The 27,650-nt window shown below is 44.2% G+C and overlaps 1 protein-coding gene across 4 annotated transcripts in view; it reads right to left on the bottom strand.

The window, feature by feature from the left end:
* RBMS2 (RNA binding motif single stranded interacting protein 2) overlaps positions 1–27,650 on the bottom strand; it is a 108,184-nt gene that overhangs the window by 67,336 nt on the left and 13,198 nt on the right. For 2 of the 4 annotated variants that reach the window (XM_088473158.1, XM_088473159.1), the window contains exon 1: positions 3,624–4,091. The exons of the other annotated variants lie outside the window; for them this stretch is intronic. In XM_088473158.1, the coding sequence (XP_088329284.1) occupies positions 3,624–3,668 (45 nt within the window). In that variant the 5' untranslated portion in view covers positions 3,669–4,091. Of the gene's footprint in view, positions 1–3,623; positions 4,092–27,650 lie in introns of those variants that run through there. 4 annotated transcript variants of the gene reach the window in all.

Here is a 27,650-nt window from a genome sequence, read left to right as displayed (position 1 = left end):
AGCCAATACTTGGCACTGATCAACTGATCTGTGGAACTGTAAACAGTGCAACTAATATAAATAACTCAACCCTAACGTGCTGTAGTAATCTACACCATAGTTGTAAATCTGGCATCATTTCCTTTAGATATTAAGGGGCTGATGCAGAGTTCAATGCAAGTCAGTTCTGCAGACGTATCTTGTGTGTTTTCCCTCTGCACATGCTCCATTGTCGAGTGAACACAATTAAGTGCAATGCAGAGTCCTACGTACACAACTTTCGGATGAATGAGTGTAGGAGGGTAGTAATGGGGTTTATGCACACAGGCTAGGTTTAGTGGGTATACAATCGGGAAGCCGGCTGCTGGAATCCCGGCAGCCGGCTTCCCGACTGCTTTATCCCGCCGTGGGATAAATGACCGGCGTCTATATCTAGACGCCGCTCATTTCCCCGACGCCGGGTGCCAGGCATCCCGATCGAGCGGATGCTGGGCGCCGCGAGCGGACAGCCGCGGGGGGGGGGGTTAGGTGTAGGACACTGGGGGGGGACTTAGGGTTAGGCACCCCCCTGGGAGTGTTAGGCTAGGGGGAGGGAGGGTTAGGGTTAGGCACCCCCGGGGGGAACTTAGGGTTAGGCACCCCCCGCGGGACTTAGGTTTAGGCAGCGGGGAAGGGGGGTAGAGTTAGGCACTTAGAGGGGGGATTAGGGTTAGGCACAGGGGGGGAGGTTAGGGTTAGGCACCCCTAAGGAGGGTTAGGGTTCGGGGGGTTAGGTTAGATTAGTTCATACTTACCTTACCACGATCGGGATTTCCAATGCCGTTGGGCTTCCGCTGCCGAGCTCTGCTGTTTTGTCGGGCTGCCGCTGCCGGGATTCGAACTCCCGGCCATGCGGCAGCCGGGATATCATACCAATTCCGTTTAGTGAGGGCGTTGTGCCAGAACTGTGGGCTATGCATAGTTGTGCGTAATTACACTTATTTTCAAACTGAACTTTCCACCAGGGATAGGGCTGGTGTCAGTGCGGACTGATGATGATATAAAACCAAGCGTACGGATAGGGTCGGTCTGGCTACTAATAGGCATACAATTCTGCTAATGGGCGAATATACGCAATTGGTTCCTTGCATGCAATGTGGGAGTAATTACGGACGACCTGCGGTCAATTCTGCATTGGGCATTTCCTACATGATATACCGCTACACCTGCCCAAGTAAATATTACATTGTTTCCTGACACTATGCACATTTTACTCTTCCAAAGTATAATTTATATAAATCTTTTTAAAGATAAAACATATCTATCATTCAATAGAGTGAAAAGTTTAGCCAACAGACTATTTTGTAACACTATAAAATTGTATGCTTACATTATTAAGAATATTCATGTGCCTATAGTAGTAGAAAGAAGAACAAGTGAACCAGGCTTCATTAGCCACAATGTATACCATATGTAACTACCTTGGGACATTTATAATTAATCAGCAAAATGGCCTCTAAAGAGGATGGAAATAACACATGCATGAACAAACTTGGATTATTAGTAGCAGGTCATGCTTGGATACACCATAACAATCCAACTATCCCTCTAAATAGTTATTGGAGCCTAAGTAAAGACATGTGGTTAGTAGAATAATCATTACCCAGTTACAATGGATTAAGAAGAAAGTGGTAAAAATTAACTGCATATCAATTATATGTTTCTGTTTTATTTCCTGACAAAGGGCCGTATTCAATTGTCGGCGAAAGTCCAAAACTTTTCGCCTGCCGGAGTTTTCGCTGTCATCGCTTGTTTTGCCTCCGGAAAAGTATTGCGCTCATCACCGCGATTCGCCCTATTCAATTCCAAAGGACACGAAAACACGCCCCAGCGAAACTCAATTTCGGCGAAAAGTCCTGTCAGATTTGGGGAAATCACCCTGACACCACCCAAAAGATGCACTGACAAGGGGGATCACTATGGATACCCCTAAATAGCCCTGCTAAAGGTATTTGGTGTGTTGAAATGGTCTCAATCGGTGCTATTTTGCATCTTTGCACAAGTGGTGAAGAATAGCATTTTGCATTTTTGGGGGGGGCAAAAATAAGTCGTCCCAGCAAATCTGGGGTACATGAAAATGGGTGCAAGCATGGTTACAATTCACTAAAGTGCGTTTTTAAAAAACTGAAAAAACGTACCTTCGGCATGCACCTGCAATCAATAAAAAAGCTTGGGCATACTTGGGGGACCCCCTGGAGTCGATTTTGCTAGTTTTTAATTTTGTCCCCCAACTTTGTTTGCCCCCCCCCCCAAACAAAAGTACTTTTTTGGGTTGTTGTAAAGTATTTTTTTAACTCTTTTTTACGCATATTACCTTTGGAGGACTTTCCCAAGGCTGCAGGTGTTTTTCCCGCAACTTTGCACCCCAAACCCCCAATTCTGCACTTTTTTGCCGCCTCCATTCACAGGCGAATCTTTTACGCTGGTTACAAGGCGCAGACTTTTCGCACCAGCGATAAGTCTTTTCAATTGAATACGGCTGAAAGATTCCGACTGGCGAAATGACATCATCTGCGAAAACTTTTCGCCGGCAATTGAATACGGCCCAAAGTGGTTTGTATAATAGTTGACTTCCAGAAGAATTATGTCATAGGCATCTGCTAAAAGGGCATCACCTATAGCTTTGGAATTATTACCCAGATGCTTTGAGCGCCAGTATTTTGGGGCCTATTTATTAATCAATTAAGCCCTTAAAATATATCGAAATTGCAGTCTTCGGATGGCGTTAGCCCATTACCTACAATAGGGCTTCATTGCCATGGTGGGATCTAGCGATCCCTGCCCGCAGGGCTGCAGGAGGTCATGAAGTGCATTGCCGGGTTTTCCAGATGCATAGCTGGATAACTGGACCATGCATGAACAGTAGCCACAAGGGGGTTCATAGGTAGAATAAAAGTGATCACGTATGTGGATGTATGTACTCTAAATTTCTTAATATAATGCAGCCACAAATGAAACATTGCATTCTTCGTACATTATTCACACAATACATATATGGTGCAGAAATAAAAATAACAGCTCAGTATTCACAATAGCGAAATAATAAGAAAACAATGAGGATATCAAATACAGTCTAGTCAGGTAGTGAAGCTATCAAATATACAACATATATGTTCCTTATCACAATATAAGTTTGCAAATTTTTTGTTTTTGGTTTGTTGTTTATTTACAGTACTACAGGCTATTAACACATCCCTTCCACTAAAACCACATTTATTATTGAAAATATTAATTGTATGGAACAAATTGTTGTTTCTGGGGAAATTATATATATATATATATATATATATGAGTTATGCACACACATATATACAGTGTATGCCAGCCACCAATATATTCACATTTACATTAATACACACACATGTGTAAAAGGAGTCTGTGCTAGAGACAGTTCTACCGCATTTCAGCACTTGTCTACGTGCCTAGGTATGTGTCTGTCCGGACGTCCTGGGAATGAAGGGGTTACATGCTAACTTGCTCACCCACCGTTTACACACTGCTGCGTCCTTGCCAACAGAGCCGTGTATACAGTATACACACACACCTACAGAAAACACCCCGTCCATGCCAACAGTGCCCACCACGGGCCAGTACAATATGCTCACCAGTTTCCCGGTGGGTATCCTCATGGGCACACTGGAAAAGATCATCCTGTGCTGTACAGAATCCCAGCACGGTGGTGGCAGTGGCCCTGCAAATGCCCAGATGCCCCCTGCACTGCCAGCAGCGCCTGTCTATGGCTCTGCCCCCGTCGTCAGTAGTTGGTATCGTAGTAAGGGTCAGATCAGGGCTGTTGTCGCTATTGGATTAACTGGAAGGGCAGGAAGACAATGTTCCTGGAACTTTCATTAACAAAAAAAGAGAAAGGCTGGGTCTGGCTACACTAGTCCCTGCCCACACAGCGCGGCCTGTCCCAAGAGCGGGTGATCCTGCAGGATGAGGCCGGCCACGCCTGTTGCAGCAATGTTGTCCTCTGAGATTCTGCCAGGGGTGGTCCTGGCTGGCAGTGCGGGGGTACTGGGGCCTGTGTGGGTGTATTCTGGATGTGATAGTAGTGAGGGCGATGAACCTCCTCCTCCTCCTCGTCCCCTTTGTGGCTCCCTCCACGTGGGTTTGTCCTGCTGCTGGGAGGCGCATTGTTCCAGTGCAGGGATTCCTGGCATACCTCAGGAGTTAATCAGCAGATCAGGAGCTGAGCCAGAGACACACAGTCCCACATCCCTCCCTCCCATAACCACTTTCACATATTCCTGACTTGCTGTGAGCAGCAGTACAATACAAAATACGTTTATTGTATGCACAAAAGATGGTAATACACCAGACAGCTTGTGCACTGCCAAGGCAAAGGAAAAAGAGCAAACACTAATGCCATGCTACCAATCTCTCCTTCACCAGCCTCTATGTCTGTACTCCTATTATTGATGAAATGTACAGAGTTAACCAAGCAATTGGGCATCTTTAGTTTCACTTTCAGCACATGGGGCCTCTGATAATGTTAGAGGACTCTTAACTCTTTTGTTGGACCTACCAGTAGCTCACATGTACCATGTGCTTGTAATGTAAAACATATGCTATATGACTCAATGTGTGCTTGAAGCCTTGAATATAGTATTTGGTGCATATTTACAGTATTTACCCAGTTATTTCGCTGTGGCAAACATTACTATAATTTACTCCAAGTTTTAGACCATTGTGACCTATGTGTTACCGATTTACAGTGAAGGCAGCCATTTTGTGTACTGAGCCAACTAGGAACTGGTTCCTAGCAAATTGTTATGTTCCACGCTCATAAATATTGATTTAGCCCACATAATATCTTCCTTCACTTTGTATAGGTGACAGGTAGACTTTTAGTCAATAGTTGCTGTTTGAGGAGTTATTAATATTGTTGTTAATACTATTATTATCACAATATTTTATAGTGCACCTCCAAGTTCAGCAGCACTGTAGGGAGCAGTGATTCAAACAAGGTAATCTGCATACCTATACATAATTACAAGCAATTACATAATTCTATGTGTATATGTAATGGTATAGTAACAGTGACTATTATTATTATTATTATTAACAGTTTCTTATATAGCGCAACATATTCAGTTGTGTTTCACAATTGGAAACATTAATACCTTGATAAAGGCTCGTAAGGAGCAGAAACGCGTCGGTGGTTTGTCCATAGAAGGAGCAGCATTTGACCAAAGTGACACTGTATGAAGGAAGGTGACCAAGGGGAATTGCAGTAAGGGGAATTACCCGGGAGGTGACTGTTTTCTGGCTAGTTTGGGTGTGTGTTGATCTGCACCCCACACTTTGTGGTATGCTGCTTTGCTGATGGACTGTTTATTTTTAAGTGTATTTTATTGAATAAACTGTGCTTCACTATTCTTGGCCTATATATTCCTTTTTTTTGAGGTGACAAGAATATGTTTATACCCTGCTGAAGAAAATGGTTCAACCCTAAGAAGGTGGACTATATTGGAAACACTGTAGAAGTTTTTTTAGAAAACGGTTCTACTAGCAAAACCGAAAAGGCATTGGAATTCAGTTCTCTGTATACTAGAGGAGCGCAACTGACTGCAAGTACTGTATTTTTTGACTGTGATTGATTTAGAGGTTGTTGGTGACCATCCTCGTCGTCAGTGCAGCACCAGTGAATTTGGAGCGCAAGTTTTTTGTTATATATTTTTCTATTAATAGAACAAAACTGGGTAATAACAGACAGACATAGAGGTAGAAAGGCCCTGCTTGCAAGCTTACAATCTATAGATCAAATGTATTCACCCTTCTTGGGATTCTGCGTACACACCTATAGATATATCTGTCCAATCTGTCTGGTGGGAAGGAAAATCTCGTCCATTTTACAGTGTGTGGGAGCAAAGGGCCTGATTCAGAGCCACTCGTAAGCGTCAGCTCGTTCGCTCCGAGCGATGTTTGCCCAACTGCGCATGCGTACGGATCGTTATACGCATGCGCGAACCAGTCAGTGCGGCCGAAATTCATGTGCTCGCAAAATAGCGAATGCCTGCTCATTTGAGTGACAGGATGAGGTGTATGTGGGTGGTAACGGGAATGTGCTTGTATGTGGGTGGTAACAGGGGAATGTGCTTGAAAACGGGGAGTGGAGATCCGATTGCAGGCGTGCTTAAAGGTCAAAACGGGCGTTTTATGGGTGTGCATATTTAAAACAGCAGCGTCATTGACCACGTCACTGGGTTATTTTATAGCCAGAACTGCTCGTAAAATTGTGGTAGCAAAAACCAACCACAAGAATAGCGAGCAGCTCATACCCTGTTCGATGTACTCGATTAATCTAATAAATAGCGGACATGACGTAGGATGCGAGCGGCCTGGGGGCGTAGTTTTCCAAAAAAACGACCGCAAGTTCTGTTTGCTCGTTCAGACCTAGAGGCGTGAACAGACCGCAAACAGCGAATGGTTCATTTGAATAGCCACCCCTATTTTCAGGACGAGCGAGCGCTAATTGCGTCCGGCTCTGAATCAGGCCCAAATTTCTATTGTTATTTGCTCCCATACATTACCAGATTTTCCTCCCTATCAGACAGATTGGCCAGATATATCTATAAGTGTGTACACAGCCTTAACTGAAATTTATTCCCACTAATCAACACAAAGTACTCGAATATGTGCCAATAAAAAATAGTCCCACCATTGTCAAAATGAATTTGGAACAAAAAAACTGAAAATAAGTGACTGCTTTAATATTCGCCTCCTTACCCAGAGTTAATACTTGGTAGAGCCACGTTTGTCAGCATTATAGCTCTGAGTCTATTTGGGTAAGTGTCAGTTTTGCACATCTAGTTACTGGAATTTGAGCCCAGTATTCTTGACAACATTTCTCAAGCTCCAGCAGACTGGATGGTAATCAATGGTGGGCAGTCATTTTTAAATGTTGCTACAGATGCTCAATTAGATTGAGATCTGGGCTTTGAGTATTTGTTGTGTTAAGCCACTCCAGTGTGGTTTTTCCTGTATGCTTTCCTGTCCAAGCACTGTTGTAGACTGCAGTTGGTTTTTCTCCAGGACTTCTCTGTACTTTGCTTCATCCATTTCCGCTCTATTTTCATGAGCTTTCTATTCTCTGCCACAGAGAAGCATCCACATAACATGATACTGCCACCACCATGCTTCACTGTAGGGATGGCTATTCCCTGTGATGTGCACCAAGCACAGCACTCTACATTATGGCTGAAGAGTTCAATTTTGGTCTCATCAGACTACAAACTCTTCCGCCACCTCTCCCACATGTCTTTGGGCATACAGTTCCTGGGCTTTCATGTGAATTTGTTTCAACAAGGGCTTTCTTATTTCCATCCTCCCATACAGCCCAGATTTATGAAGTGTGCCTGCTATTGTTGTCGAATGCTCCCATCTTTGTCATGGAAGACTGTAACTCCTTTAGAGTTGCCATTGGCCTCCTTACTACAGCTCTTCACACCCGGGCACTCAGTTTTGGAGAACAGTCTGTTCTAGGCAGATTACCAGTTCCATATTTTTTATGATGGGCATAACTAACTTCGAGGTATATTAAATGCCTTGGAAATATTCTTGTGTCCTTTTCCTGATTGGTGCTTTTCAATGATCTTGCCTAGAATGTGCTTGGAATGTCATTTTTTCTTCATTTTGTAGTCTTTGGGCCGGATTCAATAAGCCACAGTAATTTACTGCATGAGGAAAAAGGTGGTAGCCACAATTACAACCCCTTTTCATTGTGCGGTAAAATTGCAGCTAACGCGCGGTAAACCATAGGTTCTTGGATAAACACCCGAAGCTATGGGTTAATAGGTTCGCGGCACCCACGATAAGGGCACTTTCCTCGCATTTAAGGTTGAGCCTCCCTCAGACTCAAACAAAAATCTGCGTTAAGTGCAGCCTGCAGGCTTATCACAGGTTGCCGCTGGCTGTAATTGAATAGCCCGGCCGACTGATTAATTACCGCGGCTAATTGAATCAGGCCCTTTGCTTGGAAATTCTCTAACTACTTGGGGAGCTCGCAGAGACAGGTGTATTTATGCTGCAATCGACTCACCTTACCTGCTCTAAACTATTAACGTGATGTGACAAAAGTTAGGGTGGATTTAGCAAGGGGGTGAATACTGGTGCAATAACTTTTATTCCAGTTTTTTTGTTCATAGTTAACTAATGACTTAAAAAATTATTTTGGCACATTAACAAATACTTTTTGTTAAAAAGTGGGAATACATTTTAATTAAATTCATCCTGGTTCCATGTTGTATCACAGCAAAATGTGAAAAAGCCCAAATAGACACTGTACATATACATGTGTCCGAATGTTAAAGATTAGGCATTTAAACTTTTGACAAACATGGATATGATAGTGCTCCATTACCATGGTCATATAATGGCCACATAGAAAATCAGATGCAATCATTCTTCAACTACATTTATTATTCATAACCTAGCATGACAGATACTGTACTTATCCAATGTTGATTGGGATCTGCAGTCTCTATGGGCCCATACACACTACAATCTGCAGCCGATAAGGTCTAAAATGACCTGATTGGCAGTAAAAATTGCAGAATGTGGGGGTACCTCCAATTATAAAATCCTTCAGTTGAGAGCAATCCAATAATGTAGAACAATAGACCAACAAACAATTAGTATCCCTGTCCAATTCAAGATCAGGAACATAAATGACCATAGGGGGAGTTAAGTGTCAAATGCTAGATCCAGCACAACTTGACCCTTGTATCGATTATAAAGATGTATTGTATAGAAAAGCAATTTTCTCTGGGAAAAATGGCTGATACCGCGCGTGCACCGTCCATGCCAAAATGACATCTTGATTCTTTTTTTTTGGAGATATCTCACATATGCGGATTGGGACCGGCCAGGAGCAATGATGTAGCACATCATCAGTAGGCTGATGCACTATGTAACTTGCAGAGATCGCCGGAGGGGAAAGTTTTCTTCCCCCCACTCATACAGCCAAGAAGCGGGATGCAGCAAAGTCAGAAATGCAGTCAAACCCCTAAAAATAACGTTTTTGGGGGTTTGACCACATTTCTCATATGCACCCAGCCCCGGATTACAATGCTTTCCTGGCCTTGGATGCGGTGGGTTACCCTATAGAAGCCTATTGGATTCTATTCATGACCTCCCCTTGGAAGGGATCCCTCCCTGCACCCCCCCGCTGCGCCCATGCTTCTGCGCATGTGCAGAAGGACGCCAGAGGGACTTCTAGGTCATAGACCCAGAAGTCCTCACTCGCAAAAGACGCTCTTACCAAGAGAGCGGTACTGTGTGTTACCCATCATACATACTGGCGTAATTAACGGCGGCATGCATGAGAAGAGTTTGGGGATGCATTGCATCCTGAATGCGATGCCTTATGCATCCCGTCCAAGATGTTAATACGTCTCAAAGTTATTGCTCCCTGCTTCGCCTCGATAAGCTTTAGCAGCATGGCATGTGCCTTAATAATACATCTCCCCAGCACCGGAGGGGGGAATTCACAGAATTTTACAGGAAAATAATTCAAATTCATACCACTATAAAAATGTGGTATTTAGGGGGTATGGCTAAGCACATGGTGCATGACCATGTTCTGAGGAGAATATCGCGTACCTCTGGCAGGCCCAGACATTTTGTTTGTTAGCATACATTGCTGCTAACCTGCTGTTTTATTTTGTATTTGTTTGGTACGATCTGAGCGGGAGGAAATCCAATTACGATTATTACAGAAAACATTGCCTAGAGTCCAAGTGATTAATTGATAGTTGGAAAAAGAAACATGGCTATTTGCACACTTGTCACAGATTATAAGGAGGATAAATAAATAAAGATGGTAAGTTATCAGTGGGGTTCATGCTAAATAAATGTTTTGTGTATAATACATTGTTGTCATTTGTAATTCCGATATTGATATTTAGTACTGCGTTTTTTGTAGTCTTCCATAGTATTTCCTGAATTTGGTCTTGCTAACAATGCAATTTGTCAATATGTTTTAGGAAACAATTGGATTACTTACATAGGGCCTGATTCAGCAAGGAACGCAGTTGCTTATATGCACGCAATCGGACGATTGTTGCTTTCTGCGCATGTAGTGCATGATATAGCCACTGCGATTGGGACTGCGATTGCAGAGGATTGACAGGAAGTTCCGTTTGTGGGTGGTGATGGGGGGGTGGTCGGCCGAATGCAGACGTGTCAGTGCGTTCGCACGCACGCCTCTTCAGGGGCGTGCATAAATTATCCACTGCGATACCATACGCAACCTAAGGCCTCACAGCGTGCTCTGAAGTAAGCAATTCCTGAGTGAGGTCTGACTTGCCTTAACTGTGCGTATGGGTCCGATGTTACTTGATGTTACCAATTGTTTCGCTATGTTGCCTAAGAATATGGATGTGAGTAAGAGGAAGTTGGCGTCCTTATGTCAGGCTGCGACTGCAATACAAATGCAATTATTTACATATCACCGCTGATTTTAACAACTGCGTTGCATGCGTATAAGCTGAATAGCGATCCTTGCTGAATCTGGCCCATAGTCAGTAACTAAACTACAAAATAAATCCAAATTTTTGTAAACAAAGCTACCATGCTCTTAATAAATACACTGTGACTTTGAAGCAGATATATTTTATTTTAGGTGGTTATAAAAATCACATGTGCTGTTGTACGCTGAATGTTTTTCTGTAAGTAACATGAATGTCCCTTTCTACAACATGGCTTTATGAAAATGATGGAGGTTAAAAGATAAATAACTAATAAAAGTAAGCTATAATGGATGATGTTGATATCAAGGTCTATTGGTAATCCATATGCACTGATGAATCAGAAATATCCCGTTTTGGTATCCGAAAGGGCCACATTTCGGTTTCAACTATGTGAATGCTGGACACTTATGGCGCTTCCAAATAAGCTCTGTGCCACAAACAGCTTTGGTGTGAGGAAAGGGGCATCTCTAGCCCACAGGCCTCCAGATAGAGAGCCCCGGTCTACTGCTAAGCTAGTTAGACAATGAAAGTAAGTGTACGTATGTTGGTTTAGTACACTGTGTTTTTTTTCCAGATTTTTTTAGTGCAGCAAGTAAATGACCAAAAGAGCTTACTGATTCCTTTACTAAGAAATCACATTAATTTAATATTTGATTACAAAGAAACTATTGAAAAAAATGCTACTATATTATGTTGCATTTAGGATGTCAAAATAATGTGGTTTGAGGCCAGTTCTACCCTTGTACAAGGAATGTTTTTTTTTACTTATTTATTTTTGTTATGCATATGAAAAATAGACCAGGGGTGACTGTTATCACAGCAGCTAGTGCGTCTTTAGTCTAATACCGCGGCCAATGGGCATTCTATTGAGATACCCATGGATTGCGGAGCAAATCCACCGATGTGCTTACAAAGACGCAGCATCGACCAGGCACATCGGACATTGCACCTGCAGGTGCAGGATGTCCGAATGTCCATGGCGGCCAGTGTCAGATATACTGTGTCCCATGACTCTCCATGCAATTGGACTCTCATCATGCAATTACAGTTTGCATCTCCCAGAAATAAACATCATGATGCATGCACAGTGTGTCTCGCACGCATGTGCAGAAGTAAAACGCTTTATCTAAATACCCCCTCCCCCACATGTCATACCCTTACCAGGGAGGATTGCCCCACCCACCGCCCTTGGCAGGCTTAATAAAAGATTAGTTGGTCCTGTTTTGGTCGGGGTGGCTGTTAGTGACGGCAGTGCTGATGCCTACTTCAAGAAACGAGAGAGAGTGAATTACTTAGTTGTTCATTAGATTATCACCTTACTCTCGCTCTTGCCAATAGTCAGGCAACACACAAGTGGGAGTGTCGTGGTCAGCGACTGCAGCTTTTTCCGCAGTTGCACTGTTACGGCGGCCATGTTCAGACAGACGTTCTGCACCTCCCTAGGGATGGTGCAACGCCCAATGCTGCGGCCGAAAGTGCATCCTAACACGCAAAGAGTGCCGCAGCCGGTAGGTGTCTCCGTATGAATCCCATCTGCTGCGGCATTAGCATAAAGATGCAGTCGGGCTGCGCATAAAGACGTAGTTGCAGCTGCATTAACGCCCACCTCTGAATCAGGCCCTTAATGTGTCTTAAAAAATAGTGTTTAAAAGCATTAAAATTTAATTACAGTAGTACTTTGCCTACTCAATATTTTATATAATATTCAATAAATATAATATATATATATATATATATATATATATATAATATAATAATTAAATAAAAGAGATTTAAAGAAAAAAAAAAAGCATAAAAACTAAGGCTCAATGTTACCCAACTCCCATTTCATAAACACACAGTGACACAGATAGACACACATGGAACACACCGACATACAGACATATAACAGAGACTTAGGGGGAGATTTATCAAGAGCTAGGGCTTGATTCTGAGTCATAGTCAATCCACACACAAGACCGATGTTCACAAAGTGAAAGATCTTTGTCTACTGCTCACGTGTGAAAATTTCTGCAAACCCCACAGTGCATGTTACACAGAGCTTACACACAAAGGTGCCTTAGTGATCCATTCAGACAGTATCAGAAATGTGGTGGAAAAGTGATGGCCATTCCACGGCAGTGACTGGGAAGTGGCTAGTATTGCAGGCAAAAATGGTCCATTAAGTGGGCTAATTATGGGAATGTTGAGGGCATGTCAATGCACAGGGAGCCATACTCAGTCAGATAACCTGCTACTGCCATAGGGCTGCTGCAAATTTGGGTGGCATGACCGATGGAGCCAAAAACACTGCAGGGCTTGCTGCAGACGAGACCCTACCACAAGGGTCTCGTCGCAAGCCTGATGGTCGCAATGGTCTTGACCATCGCGACCATCTTTTTGGCCGCTCGCTATAGCTGTGGGTGGTAACCCACAGCTATGTGAGCGGCCAGGAGGCCGCTCTAAAATTCAGAGGGACGGCCCTGATTCAGAGCGAGCGCTCTGTCAGAACGTCCGGCTCTGAATCAGGACCAGAGTTTGTAGCGGCATCTGCATAAAGTCACAGATGGGCAACCGCCAATAGATGCTGCTACATGGGCTTTTGCAACTGAGAATCAGGCACATAAGGTGGAGAGAGATAAAGTACCAACCAGTTAGCTTGGGGGAGAGAGTGAGAGAGAGAGAGAGAGAGAGAGAGAGAGAGAGAGAGAGATTGTATACCAGCTCACTTCACCCACAGTATATCCACATACAGCACAGAGGGCCTGATTCAGTAAGGGACACAGTTGCGTATACGCACACAATCAGTCAATTCATTTGCACTGCGCATGGCACGTGCGAGACGCAGCAGACAGAATTGCGTACGCAGAGGCTACACACACTCCTTACAGAGTGATTGACTGGAAGTACCATTTGTGGGTGGTAACGGGGGGGGGTTCGTTGGGCGGACGCAGGCGCGCCAGTGCATCTCAACGGCATTGCAGGAGCGTGCATAAATTATCCACTGCAATACCAGACGCAGCCTGAGGTCTCATAGCGTGTGCTGAAGTTAGCAATTCATGAGTAAGGTCTGGGCTTCCTTAACTGTGCGCATGGGTCCGATGTTACTCGATGCTACCGATTGTTTCGCTATGTTCCCCTAGTGTATGGATGTGAGTAAGGGGAAGTGGGCGTCCTTTATGTCAGGCTGCATATGCAATGTGAATGCACACATTTAAATAGCACTGCTGATACAATATATGCAATACAATGATACAATACAATGCAGTGTATGTGTATACGCAGAATTGCACCTCTTACTGAATCAGGCCCAGTGACAGTCCTTTTAATCTATATTGGATGCTGTTGCACTTTGTTAATGGCATGTAGAGCTCATATAGGTCAGCTGAGCTGTAATGCTGGCCACACACATAGCGATATTTTACCTGAACTGGCCGATTCCGACACATTGTAACGACAGATCGTGTAAAATATGGCCAAATCCAGAGTAAATCGTGAGTCCCCACTCACGATCACGATGCGATGCGCGTCCCCGCTGGTCGCACATCGCATCTTCAGATCTGCCATGCAGTAGGGCAGATCTGACAATCTAGGACACGATGCACTGTGAAAGTCTGGATGCAGGAGAGATCGTATGAAGATTGGACACCAAATTGTGTGCAGATCGTGTGCAGAGCTGCTGGGGAGAGTTTCAAGGGAAATCTTACACAAATCGTACACATCTGCTGATCGTGTGCACATCGCCATGTGTGTGGCCACCTTTAGACTGAGGGCCTGATTCAGACCCACTCGCGAGCGGCTGTCCGCTCGCAAGTGGGTCGATGTTATGCACTGAGCATGCGCACGACGGAGGGAGCTCCGTCGTGTGCATGCGCCAGACGCGACGAGCGAAGGAAAGTCCTTCGCTCGTTGTGTCTGATCAAAGGGGGCGTGCTGTCGATGTTGATTGACAGCATGCCCCCTTTGGTGGGCGTGCCGGGGGCGAGCCTCCCTGACGGGGGCGTTCCCACGGGAACGCCTCCCGTCAGAAGCCGGCCCACTGACATCACTAGTGATGTCAGTGGGAGTGATTTTGGCTCTGATAGAGCCAAAATCACTCCGGAGCTTGCGGTTGAAAACCTCAACCGCAGGCTCCGGCTCGCAGTTTCGATGGTCACGACCATCGCGGCCATCAAAATGCACGCTCGTATAGGCTGTGGGTGGTGACCCACAGCTATACGAGCGTCCAGGAGGACGCTCCATTTTCATGGAGGGCGGCCCTCATTCAGAGCGTGCGCTCTGCTCAGAGCGTACGGCTCTGAATGAGGGCCTGAGTTTGTATTGCTGACCATTCACTGTGTTACAATGCATCCGAAAAGTATTCACAGCGTTTCACTTTTTCCACATCTTGTTATGTTACAGCCTTATTCCAAAATGGAATAAATGAATTTTTGTCCTCAAAATTCTACACACAATACCCCATAATGACAACATGTAAAAAGTTTTTTTTTTAATTTTTGAAAATTTAATTAAAAAAAACAAACTAAGAAATCACATGTACATAAGTATTCACAGCCTTTGCTCAATGCTTTGTTGATGCACCTTTGGCAGCAATTACAGCCTCAAGTATTTTTGAATCTGATGCCACAAGCTTGGCACACCTATCTTGGATGCCTCGGATGGTTCATTCTTGGGCAGGATGAACAAACATGTGGATCTATTCATTCAGTGCATTTCATATTTCAAATGTTTCAGTCACCCGTAAATCTGTATGATATACTGGTGTGCTATACATCCACTGAAGTGCATCCTCCATGGGCAGGATGTACTTCATGTGGATCTATTCACACAGGGTATATCATACTGCCACACACGTGTCAGTTTTCCCATATATTCCTTGGGTCCTTGTATGGTTTATCACCCACAGTGCAACCTTAGTAGTGCGCCCACCATGGCTGCCTCACCTGCTACACTCATGGATGGGATGAAAAATACATGGACCTGACTATTATGTTGGGACCCTACTCCTAGCATCAGGATGCTGCAACCACCCATTTTGTGTCATCTCTTCTAGGCGTAACCTATTCCACCCAGGGTAACCCTACGTAGTGCGCCCAAGACAGCTGCCTCATTTGGTACCTTTGTGGGTGGAATATATTACCCATGGAAGTTATTTCCCAAAATGTCTGCACCAACCCCGCAATATGCTTATTGTGCTCTCTAGGTTTTGGTTGATTTTAATTATCTTGGTGTGGTTTTCTATTCTTTTGCAATCCTTGTACAATGTACCATGTTTTCTGATGTCTGTAAAGCGACTTTGAGTCCTATGGGAGAAAAGCGCTATATAAATAAAATTATTATTATTATTATTATTATCTTTGGGCAGTTTCGCCCATTCCTCTTTGCAGCACCTCTAAACCTCCATCAGGTTGGATGGAAAGCATCGGTGCACAGTCATTTTCAGATTTCTCCAGAGATGTTTAATCGGATTCAAGTCTGAGCTCTGGCTGGGCCACTCAAGGACATTCACAGAGTTGTCCTGAAGCCACTCCTTTGATATCTTGGCTGTGTGCTTAGGGGCGGAGGCAGAAATGGTTCTGTCTCCCGTTCCGGCCCACTTTTTCCCCCGGTGGGTGTGGGGGCCCTTAATGTGTGGGGGCCCAGGGACGTCCGCCCATGTGACGCTGCCCGTTAATCCGGCCCTGGCCCCCGGTACCTCCGAAAAAGTGTAGAATGTACAATCATGGCACTGTCAGTATTGTGACCACCGGTATCCTGACTGTCGGGATGCTGACTGCAACCCAGTTGTTACGCCAGCCTAGAAACATATAGTGTACAATTAATTTATTGTGCTGTATATTGCAATAAAGTAATCTCCATCTTGAAATGGTGTAATCTCATGCTAATGCATCATGAAATTTCCAGCCAGGAAATCTCGCACACCAGGCATATAGCACAGCCGCGCTGCGTGAGGCAGGGCTAGAGGTGCAAGAAAAACAAACAGGATTTCTGTACCGTAATGTTTGAGATTCTCCCCAGCTACAGATATGTTGGAACCTTGCATGCAATTTAATTGACCCCACAATGTAGTGCCCATTTTGCGGCATAAATCAAATCATACTTGGGGTAGAGACGCAATTAGTGGTACTTTGTCATGGGCTGGCAGGTCCAGGATGACGAGATTCATGGTGAATCATATTAACACGCCCCTGCCCACTCACATAATGAAAGAATTAGTGGATGGTGGCCCTGATTCAGAGCCGGACGCTCTGACAGAGCGCTCGCTCTGAATCAGGGCCGTCCTTCTTAGTTTTTAGAGCGGCCTCCTGGCCACTCGCATAGCTGTGGGTAACCGCCCACAGCTATAGCGAGCGGCCAAAAAGATGGTCGCGATGGTCAAGACCATCGCAACCATCGGGCTTGTGACGAGACCCTTGTGGTAGGGTCTCATTGCCGCAAGCCCTGGAGTGCTTTCGGCTCTATCAGAGCCGAGAGCACTCCCACTGACATCACTTGTGATGTCAGTGGGGCTGGCCCCAGACGGTAGGCGTTCCCATGGGAATGCCTCCGTCTGGGCATCCACGCCCCCGGCACGCCCACCAAAGGAGGTGTGCTGTCACTCACCATCGACAGCACGCCCCCTTTGTAGCGAGACCCATAGCGACGGCTTGCCCATCGCTATCCGGGTCTCGCGCATGCGCACGACGGAGCCGGCTCCCTCGTGCGCATGCGCACTGGGCCAACATCGACCCGCTTGCGACCACTCGCGAGCGGGTCTGCATTAGGCCCGGTATCTGGAAGATTTGACTACTCTCTTTGGATCTGGAAAAAATCTCCCCCAAATTTGGGAGACTATTCCTGGGAATTCTGGGAGAATTGGAAAGTATGAATCAAATTAACTATTAAATAGTGACATTGTCAAGAAAGAGACCTCAAACTACCAATGATGTTTACAATTACTAGTAATTTAATTGTCTGTTTCTGATGAATATTGTTCAGCCTACAAAATGTCTGACTGTTATCTGCAGGAGATGGTACTTTGTAAGATCTGCTACATTTCAAACAGTTACAGTTTGTTAGTTTCTTTTCTTTAAAAAAAAAATATCACACGCCCCTTCGTCGCACACCTCACCTCTGCATCTCCTCTGAAGCAGGTATGAAGTGCAGGAACATTTAGTTTATTTGGATTAAATCATTCCAATGCCAACTTTTCACTAATAATGTCTTTATCAAAATAGCAATAAGTATAGGTTAAGGTTGGGCTGTCTAACACTAGACCACAGGCCTGATAAAGCCTACTGAAGTCTCTCTTTTGAACCCCCCACCCCACCCCTTCCTTCCTCAGAATCCTCACATCCTGTTAAATGACATAGCTCATGGACATGTATTTATAGCATATAGAGGTGACCCTTCCAATTGGGGAAACAGGTAAGGGTATCCAGGTCTGCACTATAACCAGGGACATTCGTGGAAAGTTCTACCAGTTGGAATCCACCGAATTTAAAATACCTTTGCAGTTTTTAGTTTTCACAATCAGGTCCTCCTCAGCCAGGGTAGGTATTGTGCCTATCGGTTATAGTATAAACTGTGAGATGGTTATTTTATGTGATGCTTTACTTAATGCTCTTATGTAAGATGTATTTCTAAGGATTTGGCTAAAGCAGCTATTATTAGCATGTGGTGTAACTATGCGGAATGCCTCATTATAGTAGTCTCTACTCAACAACAAGTACATTCACACTATGCAGTATTTGTATACATTTGTCACTGCCTGCTGCTTTAAAATATTAGCAAAGTTTTACACCATAAACCACAGAGACCAACATTTCACGGGGCAACTGTACATTAGCATCTGCTCTTAGTAATGCACTCATGAAGCAAAAAGGAGGGGGAATGAGGAATGAGGAAATGTAATGGCTCAAACTAATCAATAGCAATTAGTAGATAGGAAACACAGAGAGAGAAAGGGAGAGGAGACCCCGGGGTGTGAAGGGAGGTCATTCCTGTGGGAGTTATAAGGAAATGTGTGTAAGGGCCACAGCTGATCCCGCCAAAGCATTTAGCAACATGTCTGGTCACACTAAGGGCAACAATTTAGCAAAATGTTTAATGCAGTAGAGATAGGTCTGCCTGACAGTTACAGTGAAGTATGTGTAATAGGTTGACACTAAAAAAGTGCTAATAATAATGCAATTTTGTGATAACTTTTTCACTTTTAAATAGTTAAACCGATAGGCATGTTTTTCTGCCTTGGTCTGTAATACATTATACAGATGAGTGGACCTCCACTGGTTTGGTTCACGCTAAGGATGGGCATCGTTCTCCAATATTTTCACAAAATCGTTGTTCATCTCCCAATACATTGTGATTATGGATCATTTCTCAAGGCACAATGTATTGATAGAATCAATCCAACGATAACGATGCTGCAGCAGCGATTAACTTAATCACTCCACTGCTCATGTGTCTGCTTTCTGTATTTTACTGCGCATGCGCGATCTTAACGGCTGTGCACGCTCATAAATAATATGGATCGCGAGGAAGATCGATATTATTTTCACAATTATTTTCTGCTTTAAATACAGAGAAGGCAATCCTATATATGGCTGAAAGATCGGTACGGTACTGCCGATTGGCCATTCCTAGTTCTTGCTGTAATTGTCAACATTGAGCCATTGGCCGTGGATTCACAAATCTTTTATTAACAACTCAAAGAAACTGTAAATTTAAATATATAAGTTGCTTATAATGTCATTTAGCAGATTTGTGGTTATCATTAATGAGTTATTAAATGACGAATCTGTCCCAAAATTCTTTTGAGAATGCCATATTTCTTCGGAATGACCTTTGTGTAAGGACTTGCCAGCTACATAAGACAGACATCCGTAATTTGACAACTGGTATCTCTAACCGCACCGTCAAGTGTTCCCCACACCTTTTAGATTGTAAGATCATTTGGACGGCACCATCACTACCTTCCTTTTCATATTATTGTATGCAAATTATTGGTCTCTTAAACATTATACAGTGCTATTTAATATGTTGGCACTTACAGTTAAATGATAATAATAATAATTATCTCCTTCCCTTGCCTGTGACATAAAAAGAGCAAGTAAAACACCATTTTCCTGGTCATGATTGATACTTGATTGACAAAAGCAACAATCTTGTACTATAATTCCTTTGCAGAGATAACTGAAGTCAAAGCACAATAAATACCAACACAAATATACACACACTTCATATTAAACACATAAAATACGTACTGTCCTTTATATACAGTGGACAAACATGCCTGATTAAGATATTACACAATGCTAATGTCCTCCATTATTACTAGTTCTCCAGCACGCCAATAGGTGCATGGGGCAGAACATCAAACCTCAGTAACAATACCTAGCAAATGATACATCACTGATAATTTACAACATGGTTTACTATGTGATAAAACTGACCCAGCAAGGCCTAATAACAATAACCATACCAGTTTAGATCAAATACATTTATTATTGCTCAGCAAAATGTAATCTGTAATGACAGTGCTCAAAAATTTGTTATGCCAGGAATAATGGCCCAAACTATGCCTGTTATAATGCCCAGCAAAGTAATATATCTCATTGGATACGTCCTTCCAGATGAAATGCCCATTAGTAGTAATGCCCATTAATCTCAGTAATGAGTAGTAAGATGCCCATCTGTAGACTTGATATCCATTAGTATGACTATTAGCTTCAGTAATGCCCACCAAAATGCCCATTAGTTGCATACTGCAACCAGGATGCCCATTAGTTACTGAGTTGGCTATAAAGATGCCCCTTAGTTGCGGTACCGCTCACCAGGATGACCCTTAGTAGTAGTGCTACTCACCAGGAAACAATATTACTAACACCTACTTCTATCAAATGTTCAGTACTCATCCCTTTGCCACTTTCTCGCCTGAGATGAAAGGATACAAGAGCACTGCTGGGCGCTGGCTTCTAAGTGGTCACTACAGTGGTCAAGTAGAATGCAGTATGTGCACCTTCATGTCACACTAAGTAATATGTGATAGCTGCAATTCTCTCCTTCACCTCCTGGATCATTCATTCAGGTAGCTTTAAGGAAGTAAAGTAATATAAAACCTTATTAAATATTAGATATTTCAGCATCCCCTCCATCTCAGGAACTGACAACAATCCCACGACAGTTCCAGGAAATCTGTTGTTAGATATAGAAGGGAGGCGTTTTAGAAACATAACAAATAAATGACTATGGGAAGATGTATCAGACCTTCTAAAGAGAATAAGTGGAGAATTTGCCTATAGCAACCAATCAGCTGCTAGCTAGCATATTATAGAATGTACATGATATATTCAGAATGGCATTTACTTTTAACAGGATCTACCAAAGCAGAAGCAAAACTCCACTGGGAGCAGATATTCATGTTCTTGTCTTCGAGCGCTATTAGCACCACATACTTGTATTAATTCTATTCAGTAGGTGGCAGGAGTACTGAGGTAACGCTGAAGATGAGAGCTTAGTAGTAGGACCGCCAACATTCCACCTTAATTACACGGCCAATAACTTTACATGGGGGAGCAGCACTGTACATGGGGATCCCGACCATCACAATGCTAATTGTCACAATACCGATAGTGGCATCCTGATGGTCACAATTCCGACAGATTACCACAGTAATCGCAGCACTTGTGGTTGACCATACCCTTCCGCAAGCACTTCAATGTAGATTTCAGCCAAGTGACGTGTACTATGAAGCTGCCTCTTAATTATGCACGCCTCTGACATGGCGTTAAAACGCTCAGACACGCACCTCCACACCCCTGTTTCTAGTGGCCAGCCCCTGTCACCACCCACAAACAGCTTCTCCTGTCACTCATTCAGCCATGCTGTCTATGCGCAGCGAGCGAACACTTCCCGATCGATCGCACTGGTTCGCTCACGCGCATTGCGATGCGCACGCATGCGCAGAATGCAAACTATCGGCTGGCTGCGTGCGAACGCATCTTAGCGAGCTGGTCTGAATCAGGCCCTAAGTACCCTTGCCCCCTGAAGTGTTAATCTGTCTCTGAGCAGAAGACATTTTCCATTATAGGCATTTATTAAATTGTCTTATTTAATAAGTGATCTATCAGTATGACCTTTGTAGATATTGTTGCTTATGTTAAAGGTCTACTTCATGTCTTAGAGCTGGTGGCTGGACTGGGAAGAATCAGAGCGGTAACGCTGCAATTGACTGCTAACTTGTTGTACACACAGTAAAGCGCTGGGGATGTTTGATCTAGCTGCTCCTTTGTGTCTGAGGTCACGCTTTCCTCAGCTCATATTTATTGATTCTGTGAAAGGCATGGGGTAAAATAAGGTAAAGTGACAAATAACGGTAACTATCCTATTATTAATTGATGAAGGATTATAAAAACAAAGATTAGATAGTAGCAGCTGCACCTTACGAAGCAACATTCATACCACCATGTCCTGGTTCCTTCTGTCCAAGGTAAATGGGCAATATGGCTGGCCACACTGATAGCTGAGCAATAAGATCACAGTCTGATATGTCCAAACGCATATAAGTGGCCAAACTGGACAAGATCTGGCCATCTGATTAAATCATTGTCCGAAATCCATCTTGATATAGAAATCACAGTGTGTATGTGTGGCCATCTAAAGTGCTATAATCATAGGTACATAGTGAAGCTAAAATATAAGTCCATATACTTCAATCTTTTCTAAATTCTTTCTGTGGTCACCAAAATGAAGGTACACAAACACCTCTCCTGTTACACAACTGGCATTGATGTAGGAGTTCCAAGACAAAAGCTTAACTTTAGCTTCTAATATGTAAGCAGACATGGGGGGGTTATGACATAGGTTCCGATTTCACAGAGGTTCCGCTTTATAACTGATTGCTTCTTTAAATTTATCCGCAATCTCGCAGAAAAACAGACGGCTCCGTGAAATCAGAACCTATTAATAACTCCAGTGTTCTCTTTGTCGGGGAGATGTATCAAGCCCTGGACAACAACCAATCAGCTTTAAACTGTCATTTCAAATACTGAGCTGGATAAATGTCAGCTACAAGCTGATTGGTTGATTTGAGCAACTTCTCCACTTCATCTCTCTCCAAGGCTTAATACATCTCCACCGATATGTTTACCTCAATGTCTTTGTTCCTGAATACCTTATAGTTGGTCATATGATTATTGAGAGTAATTCCATCACATTATGGTGGAGTATTAAATAAAATTCACAGTTGATTTCACAAATATCTGTCTAGGTGGGTAATCCATACAGCATTATGGTGGAAAGGGACAGAGGCCCTGATTCAGAGCCGGACGCTCTGACAGAGCGCTCGCTCTGAATTAGGGCCATCCCTCCTCCATTTTGGAGCAGCCTCCTGGCTGCTCGCATAGCTGTGGGTGACCACCCAAAGCTATAGCGAGCGGCCAAAATGATGGTCGCGATGGTCAAGACCATCACGACCATCGGGCTTGCGACGAGACCCTTGCGGTAGGGTCTCACTGCCGCAAGCCCTGGTGTGCTTTTGGCTCTATCAGAGCCAAAAGCACTCCCACTGACATCACTAGTGATGTCAGTGGGGCCGGCCCCAGACGGTAGGCGTTCCCATGGGAACGCCTCTGTCTGGGCAGCCACGCCCCCGGCAAGCCCACCAAAGGGGGCGTGCTGTCAATCACCATAGACAGCACGCCCCCTGTGGTGCGAGACCCATAACGTCGGCTTGGCCGTCGTTATTCGGGTCTCGCGCATGCGCACGACGGAGCTGGCTCCCTCGTGCGCATGCGCACTTGGACAACATCGACCCGCTTGCGAGCGCTCAGCGCTCGTGAGCGGGTCTGATTCAGGCCCTGTATTCAAAGGCAGGAACCCAGTATGGGATGTTATTAAAGAGGCTCTATGCATTAGACCAGGGATGGGGAATCTCCTGCCCGGAGGCCGTATAAGGCCCTTCGAATCATTTTTCTGGCCCCTTGGGCTTTTTTCTGCTAGTCTCATCTGGCCAGCAGGGTATCTAGAATGGCATCCTGCAGCCAGAATCTATGCAGCAGTGCCGCCTGGATCGTCCTTAGGGTGCTTCAGACAGTCACAGCGCTGCTCTTACAGCTCCCTGGAGCATCCTCAGGATGCTGTGGGCATTTCTGTAATCACTGGCGATTGTGGCCCTGAATCCCATGTGATGTCACGCGGAGGGGGCGTAGCTTGAACAAGACCCGCGAATAATGTTATATATATCAAAATGGCCCTCGGCAGAAAAAAGGTTCCCCACCCCTGCATTAGACTGAGAAAGAGAACATAGAAGCATAACAAGCAGCACAGTGGTTAGCATTGCTGTCTCAGGATGCAGAGGACATGGGTTAGATTTCAACCAGGGTCATATCCATATTTGCTGACTTCCAGTTTGGTGGGAGGGGGGCAGTGTGGGGTTTGTGGCGTGACGGGGCAGTATGGGTGTATGGCGCAGCATAGGAGGGGCAGTTTGGTGGCCGTGGTGGAGCAATCGCGTCATCGTGGTCACGCCCTAAGCTATACAATGCAGAGATTATTGCCATTGTACAGCGGGGGGCGAGGCTATGATGACGCGATTCAGCACGAGTAGCGTCATCTTGCCACCTGGACCTCCCACTTCACCCGGCAAGTAGGCAGCTGGAGGCGGGTGGTGGCCAGCTCCAGGAAACTTGCCCACTTTTCCGGACGGCCGGGAACTTCACCCAATTTTCGGGAGCCTCCCGGTTATTGCAGGAGAGTAGGCAAGTATTGGCATATCGCTATGTATGTATGTTCATTCTCTGTGCGGGCTTCCTCTGGGCGGTCCAGTTTCTCTCCCATTTCAAAAACACACTGCTAGGTCCATTTTGTCATGGGCTAGTTAACCTATAGGTTATGTGACCTATGTTTTACCTCCCAACATTTACACATGACAAACTGGGACAAAATAGGCCACACACCGATCCACCCTGACCCCTCCTCAGGCCATCCAGAAACAACTGCTTAGGGCTGAAACACCACCTTATCCTGCAGCGCGCAAATCAGTGCTGTCAGGGGGTGCAAATTGGAACAACTGATTTATATATCGTATGTCATTTACACTAGAGACTCCACGGTTCAAAGTCTTTTGTGAATAATCACATAACATCTGCGCAATCCCTGTGTAATATGATTACAATAAAAATTTTAAAAAACAGGCAGGATCCAAATAATAGGCAGTTACTCCAGAAGAGGGACAAATGAGGAGATTTATATAAAAAAAAAGAGATTTATGAGATTTCCAACACTCTCCAGTCATTTATATATGTGAATAATTGAAGGTGTGGAAATAAAACAGTTAAAACTGCTACAGTGTATATTAGATCATTAGTACAGCAGTTTTTGGATTACAGTATCATTCAAATTCACAAATACATTTTATATAGTGTTTTATACGTGATTTTCTTTGTAGTAAGAAGACTATGCTATCATCTGCTCACTGCACAAACAATTGCTCTCCTAATCTCATCAATATTGAATGAATCATGAACCCAAAACAATGCATCGCTCACTCCTTTTGTCATCAAGGAAGTACTGTAGTGTGTGAATTGTAGTGCTGCTAGAGTACAGCACAGAGCCACAGTTTTCTTTTTCATTGATACTGATCTGCAATGCAGCTTTAATTAAGCTCAAACCCACAGGCAGATTTCAGGGAGAGCTTTGGGAGGGGCAGTACAAGCAGAACTTTTTTTTTCTACTCCACCGAACCACTTCCTGCCTTGTCCCTGTCGCCAGAGGTGTCTGCCACCAGCACTGGCGACAGCATCGTCTGACACTAGGCTTCAGTGTACTGGCAGTGCTAGCTGCAGAGAGAGCATAACAGCTGAGGAAGTGACAGACAAGTAGCGGAGGGAGGGCTCAGACCCCTCAATATAGGATATCAAAAGTTCTGTCTCTGAAAAGCACAATGGCTCTCTTTTTGTCCACAAACCCAGAATATATTCTTTGACCTTTTTTTTACCATTTGTATTCTGTTCTTCATCTGCAATCTGCACAACGGACTGACTGGTAGACTGCATGTGCTGAAAAATAACTAAACTGCTCTAAACCTACATAAAGACAGCATGGTGCAAGATCAAACTTATGTCCCATTAATGACAAAGGGGGGGAATATAATTAGCCGTGGGGTTTACCCCACAGCTAAGTGATGGGGATACCTGATTCAGTTAGCTGGGGGAACCTCGCATGCCAGTTACCAGAGGCAGGATTTATCCTCGAAGCCTCAAGAGCAGAAGGTAGCAATCCGCGTTAATATACAGATTCTGGGGAAACCCATTGATTCCACACGTTACATGGAATCAGCGGGTTATTGTGGATTAACCCCTGGTTTACTGTGCAGTGATAAGGCTAATTAGTTTGCGTGGTGTGATTAATTAGCTGCACGGTCATATTTGCCTACCCTCCCGATTCGGCCGGGAGCCACCCAAAAATTGGGTGCTGCTCCCGGCTCCCAGAGAAGGCAGGCAAGCCTCCTGCTGGCCGCCAATAGTAAGTACGGTTATCCCCCATCCAATGGTGTGAGAGTGATGGTCTTCCGATGCTAAAATACAACTGTTAAAAATCCGGCCATGGTATGTCCGCAGATTTCTCTTGCACATAAGCAAACCATCACAATGGTTCTGCCATCAGATGCTTTAGATGCAGTGGTAACTAACATTTACATTGTATGATTCGATGTCTGGCTTCCGGTGTCTATACAATGGCCTGAAAAAGTAAGTCATTAGACTGCTCGATAAAAAGTTGTCTTTGCAGCTGATTGGTCGGCTGTGAGGTATGTATGATCATATATTATATGTATGCTATTGCAAAGTTTTAACTATGTTTTCTACCATACATACTTTTTTTGGAAAGAGGAGGCAAATGCATAGGAGACAGTGCTGTCCTTACCTCACCTATATTGGCCCCTCCTTTTGTTATTACATTATCTGTAATGTAGGGGTGTCTGAAGAAACTGCGTCCCCCCACAAAGGAAGGCCCAATGTGGAGTATGGTGTAAGAAGATACATATGTTGGCCTTGCCATTTGCTTCAGTCATTAAATTTGCTATGGCACCTGATGTTCAAAGCCCATGCACCGCACCAATCATCATGACACAGAGATCACTGTGTTATCAGTCTGAGAAAGAGACAGGGACAGCAAGCACAGCCAACATAGGGGTTGTTTGCAGCCTACTCCAAATCAGGTCCTTCTTTGTGATTTGTTGGGACCCTTACAGAGGATGGGGATTGCAGAGGAAGACGCCTCTACAGGTAAGTTATGAGATAGCAAAGGGTGGCCATTAATTTGTTAAACTTTGCAGTCCATACCTCACAACTTCGCATAAGTTCAAATCAGGACAGAAAGCGGAATGTTGTGTGACCATACCATGATCAGGCATGTACAGATCATGAGAGGTGTGTGTACCTTACCCCATGCCCTCACCTCCAAAAATATGAGATTAGAAATTAAGTTTGGGGTCATTCATCAAAAATGTAATGCAGGAAATATCACAGAAATCTCCTGCTTACCTCTCACTTGCGATGTGGCCAGCTGTCAGCTGTTCACCCTGATAGAGGACATCTCTCTCCTGCATTTTCCAACATGACCAATCATGATCCAATCGCTTACCATCAGATTATTATCAAGAGATTTTTCAGGACTAAGTGCAGCAACATCAGGCCAGTAGCGCTGTATTTCCAGTGATATTACAACGTGTATGGCCAGCATTAAAGAAATCATATACTGAAACATTACTCTCTGAAAGTAGTATATGATTATGAAACTGTTCTTCTTAATTAAATCATGTCTTTTAACTCCCAAACAAAAGTTGTTTCTTGCTTATGGCATTTAAGCTTACTAATGTGATTCTGGATCATTGTAGGGGAGATGTACAGTACCAAGCCTTGGAGAGAAATAAAGTGGGGAAGTTGCAAAAAGCAACCAATCAGCTTCTAGGTGTCATTTATCTAGCACAGTATTTGAAATGACAGTTAGAAATTGATTGATTGCTTTGGACGGGATCGGTATGAAATGCTGACAGTTGGGATCCTGGTGGTCAGAATCCTGACGCCGGTTAACATATCGACTCTTGTTGATCGGTATGCTAACCCTCCCCCTCTCCCTACCCCTAAGCCTAACCCTCCCCCTTTAGTGCCTAACCCTAACCCTCCCTCTAGTGCCAGC

Source organism: Taudactylus pleione, unplaced genomic scaffold, assembly GCF_031769625.1.
Source record: "Taudactylus pleione unplaced genomic scaffold, aTauple2 ptg000130l, whole genome shotgun sequence".
Classification (NCBI taxonomy): Eukaryota; Metazoa; Chordata; class Amphibia; order Anura; family Myobatrachidae; genus Taudactylus; species Taudactylus pleione.
Note: the sequence above shows the minus strand (reverse complement) of the source record. Positions and strands in the feature narration are given on the sequence as shown.